The 18,242-nt window shown below is 39.5% G+C and overlaps 1 protein-coding gene across 7 annotated transcripts in view; it reads left to right on the top strand.

The window, feature by feature from the left end:
* Positions 1-18,242, top strand: part of aspscr1 (ASPSCR1 tether for SLC2A4, UBX domain containing) — a 244,182-nt gene that overhangs the window by 161,099 nt on the left and 64,841 nt on the right. For 5 of the 7 annotated variants that reach the window (XM_048555405.2, XM_048555401.2, XM_048555399.2 and 2 more), the window contains one exon: positions 328-395. In XM_048555405.2, coding sequence (XP_048411362.1) covers positions 328-395 — 68 coding nt within the window. The remainder of the gene's footprint in view (positions 1-327; positions 396-18,242) is intronic. The other 2 variants (XM_048555402.2, XM_048555400.2) reach the window with 1 other exon arrangement.

The raw sequence follows: 18,242 nt of genomic DNA, 5'->3' as shown, positions 1-18,242 counted from the left end.
CCATTTAATCATTGTAAAACCCCTTCACAAAAGCTCGTAATTAACTAAGCAACGTATTACGTTTTATACCTTGTGGGTAACAGATAGCAAACAAAATAGAATTTTCTGCTCTTATATTTTGGAATTAGAGAACAGTGTGGTAACTCAGTTTATTTTCTAATTATGTTTAGAGGATGTAGTCATAATAATTCCCCTTTAAAGGTCATTGAATGTGTCAAGGTTAAGATTGGTACAGTATAATGGCATTTTCACTCTATATTGTACTTGTGTTGCTGTTTCTTAAATCACCCAATGAATCTAATGAGATTTAGTTTGTAATCATAATAGTTTCTATTTTTGTAGTTAAAACACCACCTAAAGTGCTTCTTGATAAACCAGCTGCAACACTGTTTGAGGTAAGATTGCCGACATCTGTTATCAGTTATCCTTCTGAATTTAACTCATGTTGATTACTTATCGCACTTAATGTGCAATTGATTGAAAGTCATCTTATATGAATAACTATATATTTATGATATGTTAGCACTTTTCACTTGGCTTTATAGTCTTACTGAACATGATCCAGAAACAATTTAGATCTTTCAGGAAAAACCAAGCGCATTATCCTTGTTAAGTCTGAATAAGCAGTAGAGCCCAGTTTTTGTTTTCATATCGAAGATTGGAGAATGGTGCAAGAAGAAAGTAGTCTAAAAATTTAACAGCTGCCTAGATGAACAACTGTATATTAGAAAAGCAAAACACTGCAGATGCTGGGAATCTGGAACTTTTGTAGCAGACACTGGAAATATCAGGATGTCCAGCAGCAGTTATGGAGAATGAAACATGATAAGATTTCAGGTTGATGATCTGGCAGCAATATGTAGGAAATAGGAACATAAGTAGGCCATTAACCCCTTCGGGGTTGCTCCATCATTTAAGCTGATGCTGGCTGATCATCCAACTTAGTACCCCATTCCCATTTATGCCCCACATTCTTTGATCCCTTTAGCCCTAAGAGCTATGTACATCTCCTTTCTGAAAGCATTTAATGTTTCGGCCCAACTGCTTTCTGTGCAGAGAATTTCAATGACCCGCTACTGTCTCAATTAAGAAATTTCTTCTCATCTCAGTTCTACATGGCCAACCATATCCTTGAACCGTGGCCCCTGGTCTGGACTTCCCAGTCATCGGGAACATACTTCCTGTGTTTACCATATCTAGTCCTGTTATAATTTTATAGGTTTCTATGAGATTTCACTTTTTTCATTCTGCTAAATGCAAGTGAATATAGTCCTAATCAATCCAGTCTCTTTACACGTCAGGCCTGACATTCCAGGACTGGAAAATATTGGAGTTGTAACAGATTTCAACTGAGTACCTCTTTCTCCATCTTCTTTTATGAATGTAACATCATTGTCACTGTTCTGATGAAGGTGATTTCTAGGACATTATATGACTGCAGGAAAAATTCAGAACTGTACAGAACATGTTCCTAATTCTTTGTTGTTACAAAAATGCAAACTTTTATATTAAGAGTTCATACTTCATTCATGATGCTTTACTTTTAGCTGTATTTGGAAACTTTTTTTTAAAATTAATTTTCTGGAAACCAGCTGGAGTACTTACTAATGATGAGCAATCTTATTGTGTTGACATTGCTTCAAAGAAACGAAGTTCCCTTTTAATGGTTGTATTATATAAAAGATTATGCATAATTAATAACAGAAATCTAATTACAGATTTGTAATGAAAGTGGTTATTCCATGTATATGCGTGTTTTCAATTTGAAAGATGATTCAGAACGTCTTAATTAGCTCAAGATATAGAAGGGTGGGTATATTGTTTGTGTATGCCGACATGTTTTTTAATATAACTGTTCCCTTCAACCCACAGGCAATTTGTCTGATAGGTTACTGGTTTCCAGGTTTGCTTATTTTTGCAATCAGGCCTTGGGCTGTGATGGCTCTCATACAATGCATATTTGATTTTCTCTATTAACATTGTTATGCATTAGCTTTGACTTATCTAACTCCAAAAGAGTTAGATTTATAAGGCTACAACAGTACCTGGTTTTTTAAAATTATCAGCATGTCATTTTCATGAGCTTAGAAATATTTCTGGATAACTGACAGCTTACGTAGCCGTGTGATACTGAAATCCCAATATGCCAAAAAAAAGCTTGTGATTATTGATTAGTTTGAAGTCACATGACACCAGGTTATAGTCCAACAGGTTTATTTGAAATCTCAATCTTTTGGAGTCCTGCTACTTTGTCAGATGAAGTAGCTGACAAAGGAGAGGCACTCTGAAAACTTGATTTCAGATAAACCTGTTGGACTATAACATGGTGTTGTGCGACTTCTGACTTTGTCCACCCAGTCCAACACTGGCACTTCCACATCATGGCTATATTGATTTAATGCATTGATATATTTGTAATTTTGTTGGCTTTGATGCCTTGTCTTAATGTTTGTACAAGATAAAGTCATTTTAATGAATATATTTGTTAATTTTATAAATGACTGAGTTTTGTGACAATAGCTCCAAATTATATTGTCATGCCTTTAAATATATTTTCTATAAAGGTGCTCTTCATTTTGCTTCCTTAATATCGTAGTATGTAAAACAGATTAGTGCTGAACTGTACATCACAACTGTTCTTTATTGAGCTGGTAACAATTAATTTCAGTATCCAGGCCTGGCAGTGGCCAAATGACCAGTGTGGGGGAGTTTACCGTGGACTGAAGAAGAGTAATATTATACGCAAATTATACTTAAATTTGTTTCTTTCTTCACAAATGCTGTAAAAGCTGCAGGGTTTCTCTAACATTTTCTCTTTATTTTAGATTTCCAGCACCTGCAATACTTTGCTTTTTTTAGGGATGCACACTCCTTTTCACTATCTAGTACCTTCAGTTGAGGAAAGATTTCACCATACCCATCTGTGGTTAAATAGCCTTTTAATTTTATAATTTTAGGTTCATGAGTGAACAATGAGCTTGTTTGGATGAATACTTAAAATGCCAGGGGATAGTGGGCTATGGACCAAGTGCAGTTAAGTGGGATAAGTATTCTTTAGTGATTGTTAGTCGACCTGGACATGGTGCACCAAAGGGGCTGTTTCTACATTGTGTGATTCTATGTGGACGAGGGACTTAGATCCGTAAAATTGTATTTGTGGGAAGCTAGTGCCATGATTTGTAAGCAATGTTAGAACTTAGGGTCACTATCATCATAGATACAAGATTGGTTAGGGGACAGGACTCAAGGAGTAATGGTTAATGTCATGTTTTTGGGGCTGAGGAAGATTTGTAGCAGAATTCTTCCAGGGTTAGTGTTGGGACCTTGCTTTACCTGATATAGCAGTGATCTGAATCAAGGTATACAGGATACAGTTTCAAAATTTGGAAGAAGTGTAGAGTGGCACTCCAAAAGGGCATGCACAGTGATGCATTTTAGTCGAAAGAATATGGAGTGATAATATCAAATAAGGTTACACCTCTAAAAGGGGAGCAGGAACAAAGAGACTATGGTTGTATGTTCCTAAGTCAATTAAGGTGACAGGACAGGTTGAGTGAGCCGTTCATTAAAATCTACAGTATTATAGGCTTTATTAATAGGGGTGCAGAGTCCAATAGCAAGGAGGTTATATTGAACCTCAGTAAGACACTAGTTCAGCCCCAGCTGGAGGACTGTGCCCAATCCTGGCCTGAATACCACAGGTTAGGAAGGATGGCAAAACATTGGAGACAGTGCAGAAGAGATTACAAGAAATGTTTCTGGGAATGAGGAACTTCAGGTATGATGATATATTGAAGAAGTTGGGACAAGTTTCCTGAAGGGAGGAGAAAGCTGAGAGGAGATCTCCAGGACACATTCAAAATCACAAAAAGTCAAGATAGAGTAAATAGGGAGAAAATGTTGCCACTTGTGAAAGGTTTGAGAATGAACAGCGCAGATTTAAAGTGATGTAGTAAAAGGAGCAAATGTGTCATGAGGAAAAATCTTTTCACATGTCAGAGTGGAATGTTTCTCAGTTGTGTCTTATTGAAGTTCAATATAACCTCCTTGCTTTTGTACTCTGCACCCCTCTTAAGAAAGCCTGTAATACTGTAGATATTGGTTAGGGTCTGAGATGGACTGCTGTAGGACATGGTGCAGGTAGATTCAAGAGAGGTATTCAATAGTGAATTAGATGGCTCCTTCAAAAAGAAACAAGTGCAAAGTTATTAGGAGAGGGCAGGAGAATGTCAGTAAGTGAGATTCTCATTTGGAGAGCTAGAACAGACATGATGGGCTGGATGGCTTCCTGTTTGTAAGAAGTTTGTGAATTCTTCCTTTAGAAGAGAACAGCAAAATATAAGCTGCAGCCTTGGCTGGATGGATTTAAATTGTCACTGAAGTAGTTTTAGTTAGTTTGGTGATAGTTTCAGAAATTTACAGGGAAGGCTGCAGCGGACTTCAGCATATCACACGAGTAAGTACTCAGATGGGCAACTGAGAGGCTACCCGTCCTTGTGTGTCTTTTGCAAAGAGAATGTTTGTGTGTCTGGTTTTCTAACTGACAAAGTGAGAAGAGCCAGAATGGAATTAAATAGATGATATAATAAATTAGCATTTTTGTATTATTTCTCACAGTTAATTCTCATTGTGTGGCATTGTGTTTTTTAGTACCTTTGGAGGGGCGTGTATATTGCAGCCCTGTTAAGAGATAGCAATACTTAGAGAATGGATTTTAATTTGGAAAGTTTATAAATGAATTATGTTGTTACTTGGGCTGGAGCAAATGCAAAAATATTTACTTTTAGGATATGCCATTTTAGTTGAGTTTTTGTGTAAATTGCATTGTGTTGAAAATTTTGGACAATTGTGCAATGTTAATGGAAAGTTTCTGTTTAGCGCCAACAAAATCCATCTAACTCAGACCAAATATGTGCGAAGTGCACTTGTTCCAAGTACTGTTGTATTATTGGTTGGTGCTTGAAGGTTTCATCATTTGGAAGTTTTTAATATCCAGAAGAGCGTTCCAAGTTTAAGAATATTTGGTAACTCAGTTTTTGAAATAATTGTGATGTTTTTACAAGCAAGTAACACCTCTCATTGCCTAAAATAAATTGCGTTCTATGTTTTGAATTTCATTTGTAGCTACGTGGATGAATTATGTCAAATTGGGTTGGTAGGAGTTGGCACAAAATCATTTCCGCTTTTAGCACTGAATTGAAAAATGAGGCAAGACATTTTAGGTATTTGAGGATTGACTAACTTTTTCAACCATGTATTATGGCCTTTTTCATAATTATATATAATCTTTCATGCGCTAACATTTTTAGAAGGATACTTGAGTACCTTTGTATCATCAGTGGGGGTGGTTGGGGTAACCTCACATGTCAACAGAATTTTTCCTGGTAACAAAATCATTGTGTAGCTAAAGTTTCTGGTAACTTCAGGGTAAAACACATGTAATTCAAAACAAACCATATAATAGTCAGTGCTTTTATTTCAAGCTATTTGCTGACTGTACCTATAAGCTTGATGTACATGTTCTGTGATGTCTTAAGATAGCTTAACCACATGCCATGAGTTACCTTTATGATCTTTGTGTTCAGCATCCAAATTGGATTGAGCAGATTTCCCAACTTGGTTGTTCCCTGCGATTTTTATGCATCGGTAAATGTTGCTGACAAATCAACTCTGCAACATTTCATTTTGTAGACAATTTTCATTATTATTTGTTAAATCAGCAAGGCAGGCTAATCGGTAGAGGAAAATGTACTTTTCTGCACAGAGATATTCGTGCTATTCTGGAGTCTTTTATAGGCTAACTTGGAAGGGTGATTTTAAACGTGTACAAAAACTTCATGTGCTGTGAAGGTTTTCTCTATTTGATTCATTATTGTGAATAAGCATTTTGAACTTTCTTCTTCGCATTGATGTCAGTTTTGCAACTTCACACTTCATAAATAAATTTTAGAGCACAGCGTTTTTTTAAAATGCTTTATGAGCACAGTGGAAAAATCAGTGGAGTTCCACATTTTCAACTAATACTGGACCGGTTAGAAATGGTAACCAATGGGTATGAAGCCAAAGCATTTACTGGAAAAAGCAATGCTGCTTTTTTACCTATTGAGTATTCCTTTTTGCTTTCCTGGAACGTTTAATTATCTATTGATTAAAAGCAAAAATAAAGGATATGCGTCATTCATGGGTTACATTGTTGTGTTACTTGGAACTTAAAAGAATGGCTACACCATTCCATAAAAGCAGTATAGGAATGTATATTGAAGACTTTCTGCAGATGGACCACATAATAATGGTGTTGTATTTACAACAAAGTGTTAGTTCTTCGTATTCCAAAGGTGTGTATTAATTATCATGGACTTCACATCCGCCCTGCATCATCTGATATTTTTTAGATTTTTGCCTCCACCCATTTACTCTTTTGACTCTGCCCACATCAATAAAATTGTGCTGTCAGACATACTTCATTGTGTGGCTAGAGTTTCAGATAGCTTTCTTCCTTTCACTATTTAGGATCACAACAGCATCCGATGTATTTTTTTGCTTGGGGTATTTTTATTTGGTGTTGATCCTGTAATATAAAAATACTAAGAGGATTGTGCTGAAGTTGCATGCATGTAATTTTTTAAGACAAGTTGTAAGTAGCAGGAATTAAATTGCAGCATCCCTTAAAAGAAAAGAGTTCTGTTTAATTAGCACTTTTCATGATCTCAGAACATCTCATGGCTATGGTCACTCCAGCAGGAAAATTAACAAACTGGCTATAAACTGGAAAATGGAGTGAGGATTACATGAAGTTGCTTGGAATGGCAAAAGTTGGGAAGTGATGTTTTGCAGTAATTGGTGATGGAACCAAGGTTCCTGCTTGGTTACCCAAATGCAGAGCCACAATTTTAAGTTGCCCAAGACCAGATGTTGGTCGGATGTCAGGATATGATGCTTTACCCAGAAAATAATAGACCTCTGGAACTGTATATCCTCACTTGCAGATTTGCTGAATTCCTTCAGTAGGGCCTGTTTATGCTAGTTGCGAATATCACTCCTGGTAGCACCAATTCTTGCAGAGTTCTGCTTTAGGGAATTCTGGGCTCAGAATGAACACCTGAATTAATTTTAACTAGCTGGGTGGGGTGCTGAGAAGTTTTCCAGATCTTTTACTGTCTGCATTGACTGAAGTCTTCGGCAGATTTATTTTTGCCCGTTCCAAGAAATCACATTATCATAGAAATCTTGCAACACAGCAGAGGCCCTTTTAACCTATTGAACCTGTACTGCCAAAAATATCTGTGAAGGAATACAACTCGTCCCACCCACCCTCCTGCAAAAATTCCATCCCCTATTCCCAATTCCTCCGTCTCTGCCGCATCTGCTCCCACGATGAGGCATTCCACTCCCGCACATCCCAGATGTCCAAGTTCTTCAAGGACCGCAACTTCCCCCCCACAGTGGTCAAGAACGCCCTTGACTGCGTCTCCAGCATTTCCCGCAACTCATCCCTCACACCCCGCCCCCGCCACAACCGCCCAAAGAGGATCCCCCTCGTTCTGACACACCACCTCACCAATCTCCGGATACGACGCATCATCCTCTGACACTTCCGCCATCTACAATCCGACCCCACCACCCAAGACATTTTTCCATCCCCACCCCTGTCTGCTTTCCGGAGAGACCACTCTCTCTGTGACTCCCTCGTTTGCTCCACCCTGCCCTCCAACCCCACCACACCCGGCACCTTCCCCTGCAACCGCAGGAAATGCTACACTTTCCCCCACACCTCCTCCCTCACCCCCATCGCAGGCCCCAAGATGCCATTCCACATTAAGCAGAGGTTCACCTGCACATCTGCCAATGTGGTATACTGCATCCACTGTACCCGGTGCGGCTCCCTCTACATTAGGGAAACCAAGCGGAGGCTGGGGGACCGCTTTGCAGAACAGCTCCGCTCAGTTCGCAACAAACAACTGCACTTCCCAGTCGCAAACCATTTCCACTCCCCCTCCCATTCTCTAGATGACATGTCCATCATGGGCCTCCTGCAGTGCCACAATGATGCCACGCGAAGGTTGCAGGAACAGCAACTCATATTCCGCCTGGGAACCCTGCAGCCTAATGGTATCAATGTGGACTTCACTAGTTTCAAAATCTCCCCTTTCCCCTACTGCATCCCTAAACCAGCCCAGTTCGTCCCCTCCCCCCACTGCACCACACAACCAGCCCAGCTGCTCCCCCCCCCCACCCACTGCATCCCAAAACCAGTCCAACCTGTCTCTGCCTCCCTAACCGGTTCTTCCTTTCACCCATCCCTTCCTCCCACCCCAAGCCGCACCCCCAGCTACCTACTAACCTCATCCCACCTCCTTGACCTGTCCATCTTCCCTGGACTGACCTATCCCCTCCCTACCTCCCCACCTACACTCTCTCCACCTATCTTCTTTACTCTCCATCTTCGGTCCGCCTCTCCCTCTCTCCCTATTTATTCCAGTTCCCTCTCCCCATCCCCCTCTCTGATGAAGGGGCTAGGCCCGAAACGTCAGCTTTTGTGCTCCTGAGATGCTGCTTGGCCTGCTGTGTTCATCCAGCCTCACATTTTATTATTACAATTGTATGAGAAGCCAGTGCGATGCAAAACGTTGTACCCATCTGTCATTGCTTGCTCTTACGTTTGTATTACAAGTAGTGCAGAGAAGACAAACTGATAAACTATTCCTTACCGCTTATTTCATCTCATCATTCATACTCTAGAGGGAAAGTAAATTTCAGAGTGGGAACTTCTCTTTACCTGACAGCCTTGTTAGCTGTCTAGAGAGCCTTCTTTTGAAATGTCTTTTTAACGAGGACCCAGCGTCAGTTTTCTGCTTCCTGCCTCTGTGTTTAATTTATAAATACGATATTGTTCTTTCTTCCAGCTGTAATCAAATAACAAATTGTTTCTAACTTCATAAGCTAGTTTTATCTTGTATGCATATTTTGGTGTCTGTCTGAACTTTCTTTGAGATGGCCACGACATGCGAAAACACTTAAGACAGAATGAGTGATCAAAACAGATACGAGCAATCATAAATTCTGAACGCGTACACACAATTGCAACAGTTCCATGGCAGGGGAAAAAGGATATTCTGTTGTTTTTAGGCATTTGAACATGTAAATACTACTATTTGGGTTTTGATGTTTCCCAGAGACAGCAGAAAGAGAAATGCATGTTAACCATTTACCACATTAGAAGCTGATTTCATGGACTCATTGCATTTTGATGCCAGAGAGTTTGTGACTGGGCATTATTCTGTTTACTTATGCTGTGCTGTGTAACCCAGCCAGTAAAGCTTTTATTTCATTTTAAATAAGGAATTATTTGTCTGACATTACTGTGGTTGGCTTACTCTGCACACTTAAAATATTGCTTTCTGATTACATTTATCACAATTTTAGAAGTCAACTCTTGATCGTCATTCCAAATTAATTGATAATGCAATAATCATTAGCACTTAATTTCTGCATCCTCAGGCTTTAGAGATGATGGGCCTATAAAGCTGGTGATAGCTCTCGTGAGCTTCAGTCATTAATTCCCACGATCAAGTCTCGGCTGTTCTAGAGCTGTGTCATAACACTCCTGAACAAGTTAAACATGTCTGTCCTATGACTTTGAGACTGTAGTTTTAACTCTGAGCTTACCTGAATTATGAACCACATGAGATTTAACTTGTTCATTCGTGGTATAACTCCCTCATGGGGCTGTTCCTTTGTTATTCACCCCACCCCACAGCAATCCATTATTCTGTACATAAGTCTAGAATATTTGAATCCTTAAAATTAGATTAATTGGCTTGTCACTGAGCCAGCCATCGGGCCATGGTTACAGTGCTCTTCATGCAGCAGTAAACTGCACAGATGCTGCCTTTGCTGTCTGGTTTCTACTGTCTGTGCATGTCGGAGTTGTTCTAAGAAAAATAAACAGCTAACTTCGTAGTTGACCTTGGAGAAACCTGTGTGTGGGAGTTCCCAGCAGGGGAGCAGCTAAGATACTTTTTAAAGAGAAGCCTTACTGTTTTTCTTTTGTAAATTTACAATAGTGTGTGGAGTGGGGCTTTATTGAGCTCTGCCTCTTGATTTGTAAAGATATTACCAGGGTTTGGAGGGCTTGAGCTATAGGGAGAGGCTGAATAGGCGGGGGCTATTTTTCATGGAGTGTCAGAGATTGAGGGGTAACCTTTATAGACGTTTATAAAATCATGAGGGGCGTAGAAAGGGTCAATAGCCAAGGTTTTTTCCTTGGGTGGGGTTGTTCAAAACTAGAAAGCATGTGTTTAAGATGAGAGGGGAAAAATTTAAAAAGGACCTGAGGGGCAACTTTTTCACGCGGAGATGGTGTGTGTATGGAATGAACTGCCAGAGGAAGTGGCCGAGGCTGGTACAACATTTAAAAGGCACCTGGATGAATATGTGAAGAGGAAAGGGTTTAGAGGGATGTGGGCCAAAATGCTGGCAAATGGAACTAGATTTATTTAGGATATCTAGTCAGATGAGTTGGACGGAAGGGTCTGTTTCCATGCTGTATATCTCTATCACTCTTTGCACAGGATTTGTCCATTCAGATCTTGGTATCAGCATTGTAGTAAGATGATAAAATAAAATCACCATTCAGTCTTCTGCTGATGAGAAAATATAGTGACAGATTTAACAACCAGAATTAGAAAAGATATTGCTAATTAATTTTAAAGAAGGAATAATAACCTCTTGTGGTATCTTTGTCCTCTGTTCCAGTGACACAACATGATATACCTTTTACTATATAAGAACAGTCCAGGATGAGGCAAGGCCATTCACCCTAAGAAGTTTAGTCCTTTGTTATCTTAACTCAGTCTGGTATCCAGTTTCATTTAGCTTTCCCCAAATATTTCATGTCAGTTGGTGTTTTTTTTAAATAGAAATATTAATGACCCTAAGAAGTAATTCATTATTTTTAATGTTTACTTGTCATTATTGTGCCCACTTGGTCCTAGAACATAGAACATAGAACATAGAACATTACAGCACAGTACAGGCTCTTCGGCCCTCGATGTTGTGCCGACCTGTCATGCCCATTTCAAACCCATCTAATCTACACTATTCCATGTACGTCCATATGCTTATCCAATGACGACTTAAACGTACCTAAAGTTGGCGAATCTACTACCGTTGCAGGCAATGCGTTCCATTCCCTTACTACTCTCTCTGAGTAAAGAAACTACCTCTGACATGTGTCCTATATCTTTCACCCCTCAATTTAAAGCTATGCCCCCTCGTGCTCGCCGTCACCATCCTAGGAAAAAGGCTCTCCTTATCCACCCTATCTAATCCTCTGATTATTTTATATGTTTCAATTAAGTCACCTCTCAACCTTCTTCTCTCTGATGAAAACAGCCTCCAGTCCCTCAGCCTTTCCTCGTAAGACCTTCCCTCCATACCAGGCAACATCCTAGTAAATCTCCTCTGCACCCATTCCAAAGCTTCCACATCCTTCTTATAATGCCGGTGACCAGAACTGGAATAGTAAGGAAGAAAATGATGAAACCGAGCAAAAGGTATGCATTTCCTTTCTCTTCAGGATTTTGCAGCAAGACTGAAAATTACTCCTTAAAACAGGCCATGGGTGGGTGGGAAGAGGTGTTTGAGGCACACAGTTTTTGCAAGTACTGGACTGGTTGATAGGTGAATGATTTGAGCTTGGGCAAAATCTGTTGTCTGAATATTGTATGGATTTTAATGCATGTTGGTAGTTCCTGCAATTGACTGAATATTAAGTTCAATTGCTTTCACCTTTTTTTAAGACATGGACTCCTAACTTGACTTTTTCCTTTTTTGGATAAATTTTGACTGTTGGTTGGCCTGTTCAATTTCATCATGTCTGACTATATCTCCTCTTTAATATTGTCTTTCCTAGTCTTGGTCTTGACACCAGCAACTAAGAATGAGAGATCATGGGCAGATCAAAAAGCTGCCAGAAAGAATATGCATGCCCATACGTTGCAGGGTGCACTTAATGAACATATACTACTGGACAATTTAGTTCCTTGGAACCTTAGGAAATTATGATTTTTATCCATAAATAATGGAGAACTATAAGTAATTCGCATAGCTGTAACCCGCAATTACAGGGATTGGGAAGGTTGCTTGCTAGTGGGCATTCACAACATTTTACTGTGCCCACTATCCAGGATACACCTGTGGTAAAGCCATAGGCAAACATATGATTGGATGCACACAGTATCCAAGCCACTGCTGAATTATTGGCAGCATTGATAGTTGTCCTGTTGACTATATTTTCTCTGAATTAATGTTATCCACAGTATTTAAAGTTTTAGACACTTGATGAAGCGCCCTGGTTCTGAGATTATTGAATTTATCTTTGCAGTCTACTTTTGTAGCTCATTCTCCAATGGACCTTAGATCCGTATTCTGCTTAGTAAAGGTGTTACTACTGAATTCATAAAGTCATAAAGCACAGAAACAAATCCTTTAGTCCAACTCATCTGCACTGGCCAGACATCCCAATCTGACCTAGTCCCAGCATTTGGCCTATATCCCGCTATACCTCATTCATATTCCCATGCAGATGCCTTTTAAATGTTGTAATTGTATCAGCCTCCTCCACTTCCTTTGGCATCTCATTCCATGCACACACCACCCTCTGCATGAAAAGGCCATCCCTTAGGTCCTTTTTGAATCTTCCTATTTCCTCTCACCTTAAACTTGTGCCCTCTTGTTTTAGACTGCTCCCCCGCCCAGAAAGAGACCATGGCTATTTGGCCTATCCATGCTTCTCATGATTTTATCAACCTCTGTGAGGTCACTCCTCAGCCTTCGATACTCCAGGGGAAAAAAAAATGCTCCAGCCTATTCAGGCTCTCCCTATAACTCAAACCCTCCAGTCTCAGCACCATCCTGGTAAATCTTCTCTGCATCCTCTCAAGTTTAACAACATGCTCCCTGTAGAAGGGCGACCAGAATTGTACGCGGTATTCTAAAAATGGTTTCACCGAAGTCCTGTACAGCTATTCCTTATTTAATTTCCTGTTGATCATATATTAATAGTTTCTAGCTTTGCTCTTTCCAAAATGAAGACACACTGTGCCTACTTGATGAAAGACTTACATAATTTCAGTGATCAGCATCAGACCACATCTTAGTCCATTTTACAAGGAAAAGGGACACATGTAAACATACGAAATAGGAGTAGAATTAGACCATTCGGCTCCTTCAGCATGCTTTGCCATTTGATTACATCATCGTTGATTTGTCTGTTTTGAATTCCACATTCCAGTCTGCCTGATAATTTTTGATTCCCTTACTTAAAAAGAATCTATCTGTTTCTCTCTTGTAAAATATTTAATGACCCCACTGAGGCAGAGTGTTTCAAAGTGGAGCAATTCTTGTAGAAAAAAGTTCTCCTCATCTCTGGTCTGAAAGGAGGGTAGCCCCTCATTTTAAAAAATTGCACATAGTTCTGGACTCATCAAGAGAAAACATCCTTTCCACATCCACCTTGTCAAGATCATTCAGGATCTTGTATTTCCATCAAGTTACCCCTCATACAAAGAAAACAAAGAAACCTACAGCACAGGAACTTCTATACTGCATTGAAAACAAGCCCTGTCTGTCCAACCTGTTCTCATAAGCTAGTCAGCTCATTTCCAAATATCAATCTTTAAACCTCCATTGAACTGCTTCCAGTGTATTTACGTTCTTCCTTAAATAAGGATCCCAAAAGTGCATATAGTATTTGAAATGAGGCCCTCTAGTACCTGTCATGCTGATTTATAACACTTTTAATGTTGAATTTGTAGCCAAGTCTAGCATCCTGTTAGCTGCCTTAATCACTTGCTGCAACTGCATACTAACCTTTTTTGTGGCTCATGTACCAGAATTCCTAAATCCTGCACCTCTCATTTAAATAATATTCTGCCAAACTGAAAAACTTTACATTTTCCCACATAGTACTCTACTGGCTAGATTTGACATTTCAAACATTTGATATAAATTTGGTGTAACTTGTTGACTTTTCAATTATATTCCTCTACAACCAAACCATATTGGCTTTTCCAGTAGGATGGCAGTGGAGTAGGGCTTCTGAGCCCAGGGTTTGTCTGCTCCATCTACTTTTTCCTTCCTTTTCATTTGTTTCTTTGCTTTTTTAAAAAATCTCTTCTCATTTTTTTTCCTCTTTATTTTACTTATCTCTTCTTGACTCAGTCACAGTGCTAGCTTCGGCAATGGAGACTGAGCGCAGTACAGACCCAATTGGGCCCAGCATTGACTCATGGCACCAATGGCAGAGGCGAAATTTGGGTTCCTGGCTGTTTCTGCATCGATGAGGCAGTCCTATGGCTGCTGCAGTGGAGGCGAGCTTGGGTCCAGTATGAGACCTAGCAGCAGAGGTTGCATTGGCAAGGTGGGCCTGAAGTGAACACATAGTGGCAGTGGAGTCAAGTTTGGGCCAGTGTGGTACTTGGCAGTATTGATGGCATCTGTATTGGCATGGTCCAGTGAGGTCTGTCAGTGGAGGCGAGATGGTGTTGAATGGTGGCAACTTGCATTCCAGCAGCAGTGACACAGCGAAAGTGACTCATGCCTGCCCACCAGCCCTGACAGCGAGCACTGTAAAATTGATCATGTATTCTTTTTATTTACTTTTCTGCCCTTGTATTCTGTGTTTTGGGTTTTTTTCTGCGTTTTAAGATGGAGCTGGAGAGTGGTGACACTATGCAACAATTTTCACAGTATATTGTGACAAAATATATATGACCATAAACAAGTAAATCACATTGCTTGCTTTGAAGTTTATGCCCTTGTTAACCTGCATTGTTATTTTAGCGATCAGTATATTTGTACTCCACTCCCTTTTCTCCCCAACCTTATTTAGATTAATGTTTTCCAGTTCATGACCACCAGATTTTTTCGGATCAAAATGTAGTACCTTAGACTTATTTACTTGAAATATACTTGCCATATATATGCCCACTGTGCAAATTTTACCATTATTTTGTAATGTAGCATGGTCTTCTACTTTATCAACTAACACACCTCAATTTGTTGTCACCCAAAAATTTAGAAGTAGTGTTTTTGACTTCAAGCTCTAAAATGTCATAAGTGCTGATCACTATGGGGCTCCACTTTCCACTTCCGACTTCCGCTGCTCTAAATAGGTACCCTTCACTCCTCCTCTTTGCTTTTTGTCTCTCAGCCAAGCAACTCCTCATCCATTATGCTGGTCCCTTGACCCTAGCTGGCCTGACCCTAATATTTACTATTCTTTTGAAGGCCTTTTCTAAATCTACTGAATTAGTTTTGTCTGTTGACTGTTAACAACAAATTGTGTCCAAACATACTAAGTATTTTAAAGGGCTGATGTCTGTCACTTGAAGTAATTTATTCATTGGTTTATCTTCCCAGACTTGGAATTAAATTTCTTTTATTTCGATTTGTTCCCATGCTGATCTGTGTGTAGTGCAACAGGCCTGTTGAATGTTTGTTTTTTCAGGGCCTAAAATAACCTCAAGTTGCAAAATTTTGTAAAAATCATAACTTGGATTTGTTGTTCGCAAGAACATCATGGCTTTTGTGCTCAGCAATGTTACAAGTTAGCATTAACAGCTGGTGTGCACACATGTGCAATTGAATGCAGGAATACAGAAAATGTCAGTCATGCAGTGCTTGGCACAGGCTGTAATGTTGCAATGCATTGATAGAATCTCAAGAAATCAATTTAATAGCAGGAGCCTAGGTTTAATTACCACTATTCGTTCTCGCTGTCTCTTCTGTCCCTCCCCCCATAATCCCAAGTATTTGCCCCAGTCTGTATTTCAATTTCTGTATGGTAATTTATAAATAATATATATTTCCCATTCCTTCTGTGCTGTATTTCAGTCTGTATTGCTCAGTGAGACTTCTTCAGCCTGAATAATGAAAAGCCACCTCCCTTCCACATTTCCTGTTCACAGACAGCGTGGATTTCTGGTAGAGGTTGCTGTATTAAATTGGACTGCGACGATGTAGAAACCACTGCTAAGGAACCTACAAAATGTACAGGCAACTGTACAAATAGTGAATGGCAAAAATCGTTCCTTCGTCAATCATAGATGATATTTAATCTCAAGGATTTTACAAAAGGACCAAAAGAAAATGTGAAAAATACTCTTCTTAGACTAGCATTGTCATTTTCAGTTTTTTTTAAAAGAAGCAAACTGCAAAGGGTTTATTAAAGTTTGAACATGAAGTGATGTTACAGTAGAAGCCAACAAAGCCGGTTGAGTGAACATGTGCGGTGACACAATGCAGATTAAACTGGATAGTTTGTGTAAAAGCTTTTGATCCAATGGATAACCTTTTGTAGGGTAATTTATTATTTACATCCTTTGCTAAAGTCCAAGTATTTACTGTGGGCAGGCCTTTCTAACTAAGTTGCAGTAGGAGACTGCAATGCAAGGGACATAATCAGTGTTTGGATCCAAGGGTCCAAAGAAAAGGTCCCATTTGAAGTGATTTTTGTGACGCTTTTGGATTTTATTCTCTTTCAGGTTGATCCAAAAGTGTAATGATATTTCATCATGCTCCCATTTTCTAGAACAATAGGATTTTTTTTAAAGGGAGTTGATACCAATTTCACTTTGAGGATCTATGAAGTTTCATCTGTGTTTGATTTTCTGAACAAGAAAGCCAAAGAGAATTGGCAAACTACGTGATATGCAGTGCTTTGATCACTCCTGCCAATAATAGACTTGTTTATCTGATGGTAGCTTGATGTTTTCTGGCCCAGTCGGGCAATCTGCTGCCTTGATGTAAAAAATAAATTAATGGCTTCAGGTTAGGAGGAAGAAGGCTAGATCTTTTAATGGGACAGGAATAGGAAGCTGACAGATGTGAATGATGGGCATCAGAGTAGCTCTTTACTCTGTTCGCTTTGACATCAAGCTGCCCTCGGGCTCTTTGGTGTTAACACTCTCTTTGAAACGTCACTCTGTTGTTGAGATATGGCAATTTTGGATCAGTTTGATTTAGTAACTATTCGATTAAGTCAAGACTGATATGTAGTATTTAAATCTGCATGTCATTGGTGCTAAATAATAGTACTCTGATTTGTGTTTACTAACTATAAAGTAAGTCTAAAGTTCATGAATGCCTGTACATAACTATACAAGGTTTGAGAAGTACTCATTGTTTTGGCTATAACTTTAGGGTTAATTTTTTTGGGGTTTCTTTCTACACATTCAACTACAGAAAATGCTTCAAACCAGTTTGCTTTTTTGGCTGCAGAGCAAAAATCTTCATTGATGTACAGCAATACCAAAAGTATGCTTGCTCTGGGCGAACAAGATGATAGTAATTTCAAACCCTGATTTAATCCATCAGATTACTTGGGAAGGAACAAAAATAAACTTACAAACACATGTGGCTGTACTGTTTGTAAAAGGCATGGAGTGCTACATAAGCACGAGAGTGTGTATCCATTCATGAATTACAAGGCAATACTTTGGCTATAATTAGCATAACCTATGTATCAATGGCTTGTTTTGATAAAGGAACAGGAGAATTGTACTGAATGTCCGCCTTCTGTGTGGCCACTTTTCCTATTTTTCTGTACATCTAGACTGTCAGGTAAGTTAAGTTGTTTAGCTTAGTTGTTGTCAAATCCCATCTAGCATCAAAATAGATGGGATGATGCTTTTTTTTGGATTGCCCAGAATATGATCTATTACTGGTTTAACTTCCAAATGGAAAATGTGTGCCTAAATGACTAGCATCTACCCAACAATGAGGAAAATTGCCTATGTATGTCCTATGCACAAAAAGCAGGACACATCCAAACTGACCAGTTGCCACCCTGTCAGTCTAATGATGATCATCAGGAAGGCGATGGAAGAGGTCATCAACAGTGCTGTCCGTCAGGGTTCTTGCAAAAGAAAACTGGCACTTGGGTTAACCCAGGGTCACTCAGCACCGGGCCTCATTATCGTCTTGATCCAAAAACAGACAAAAGGGTTGAATCCGGAGGTGAGGTGGAAGTGGCTACCCTTGTCGCCAAGAAAGCATTCAACTGGGTATTACATCAAAGAGCCATAGCAAAACTGGGTCAGTGAAAATCAGGAAGTAAACTCTTTGCTAGTTGCTCTCATATCTGATAAAAGGAATATTGTTTTGGTTGTTGGAGGCCAACCATCCCAGAACAAGAACTACGGTGGCATGGTGGTCAGCACTGCTGCCTTACAACTCCA

The sequence above is a fragment of the Stegostoma tigrinum genome, chromosome 22 (genome assembly GCF_030684315.1).
Source record: "Stegostoma tigrinum isolate sSteTig4 chromosome 22, sSteTig4.hap1, whole genome shotgun sequence".
NCBI lineage: Eukaryota > Metazoa > Chordata > Chondrichthyes > Orectolobiformes > Stegostomatidae > Stegostoma > Stegostoma tigrinum.
Note: the sequence above shows the minus strand (reverse complement) of the source record. Positions and strands in the feature narration are given on the sequence as shown.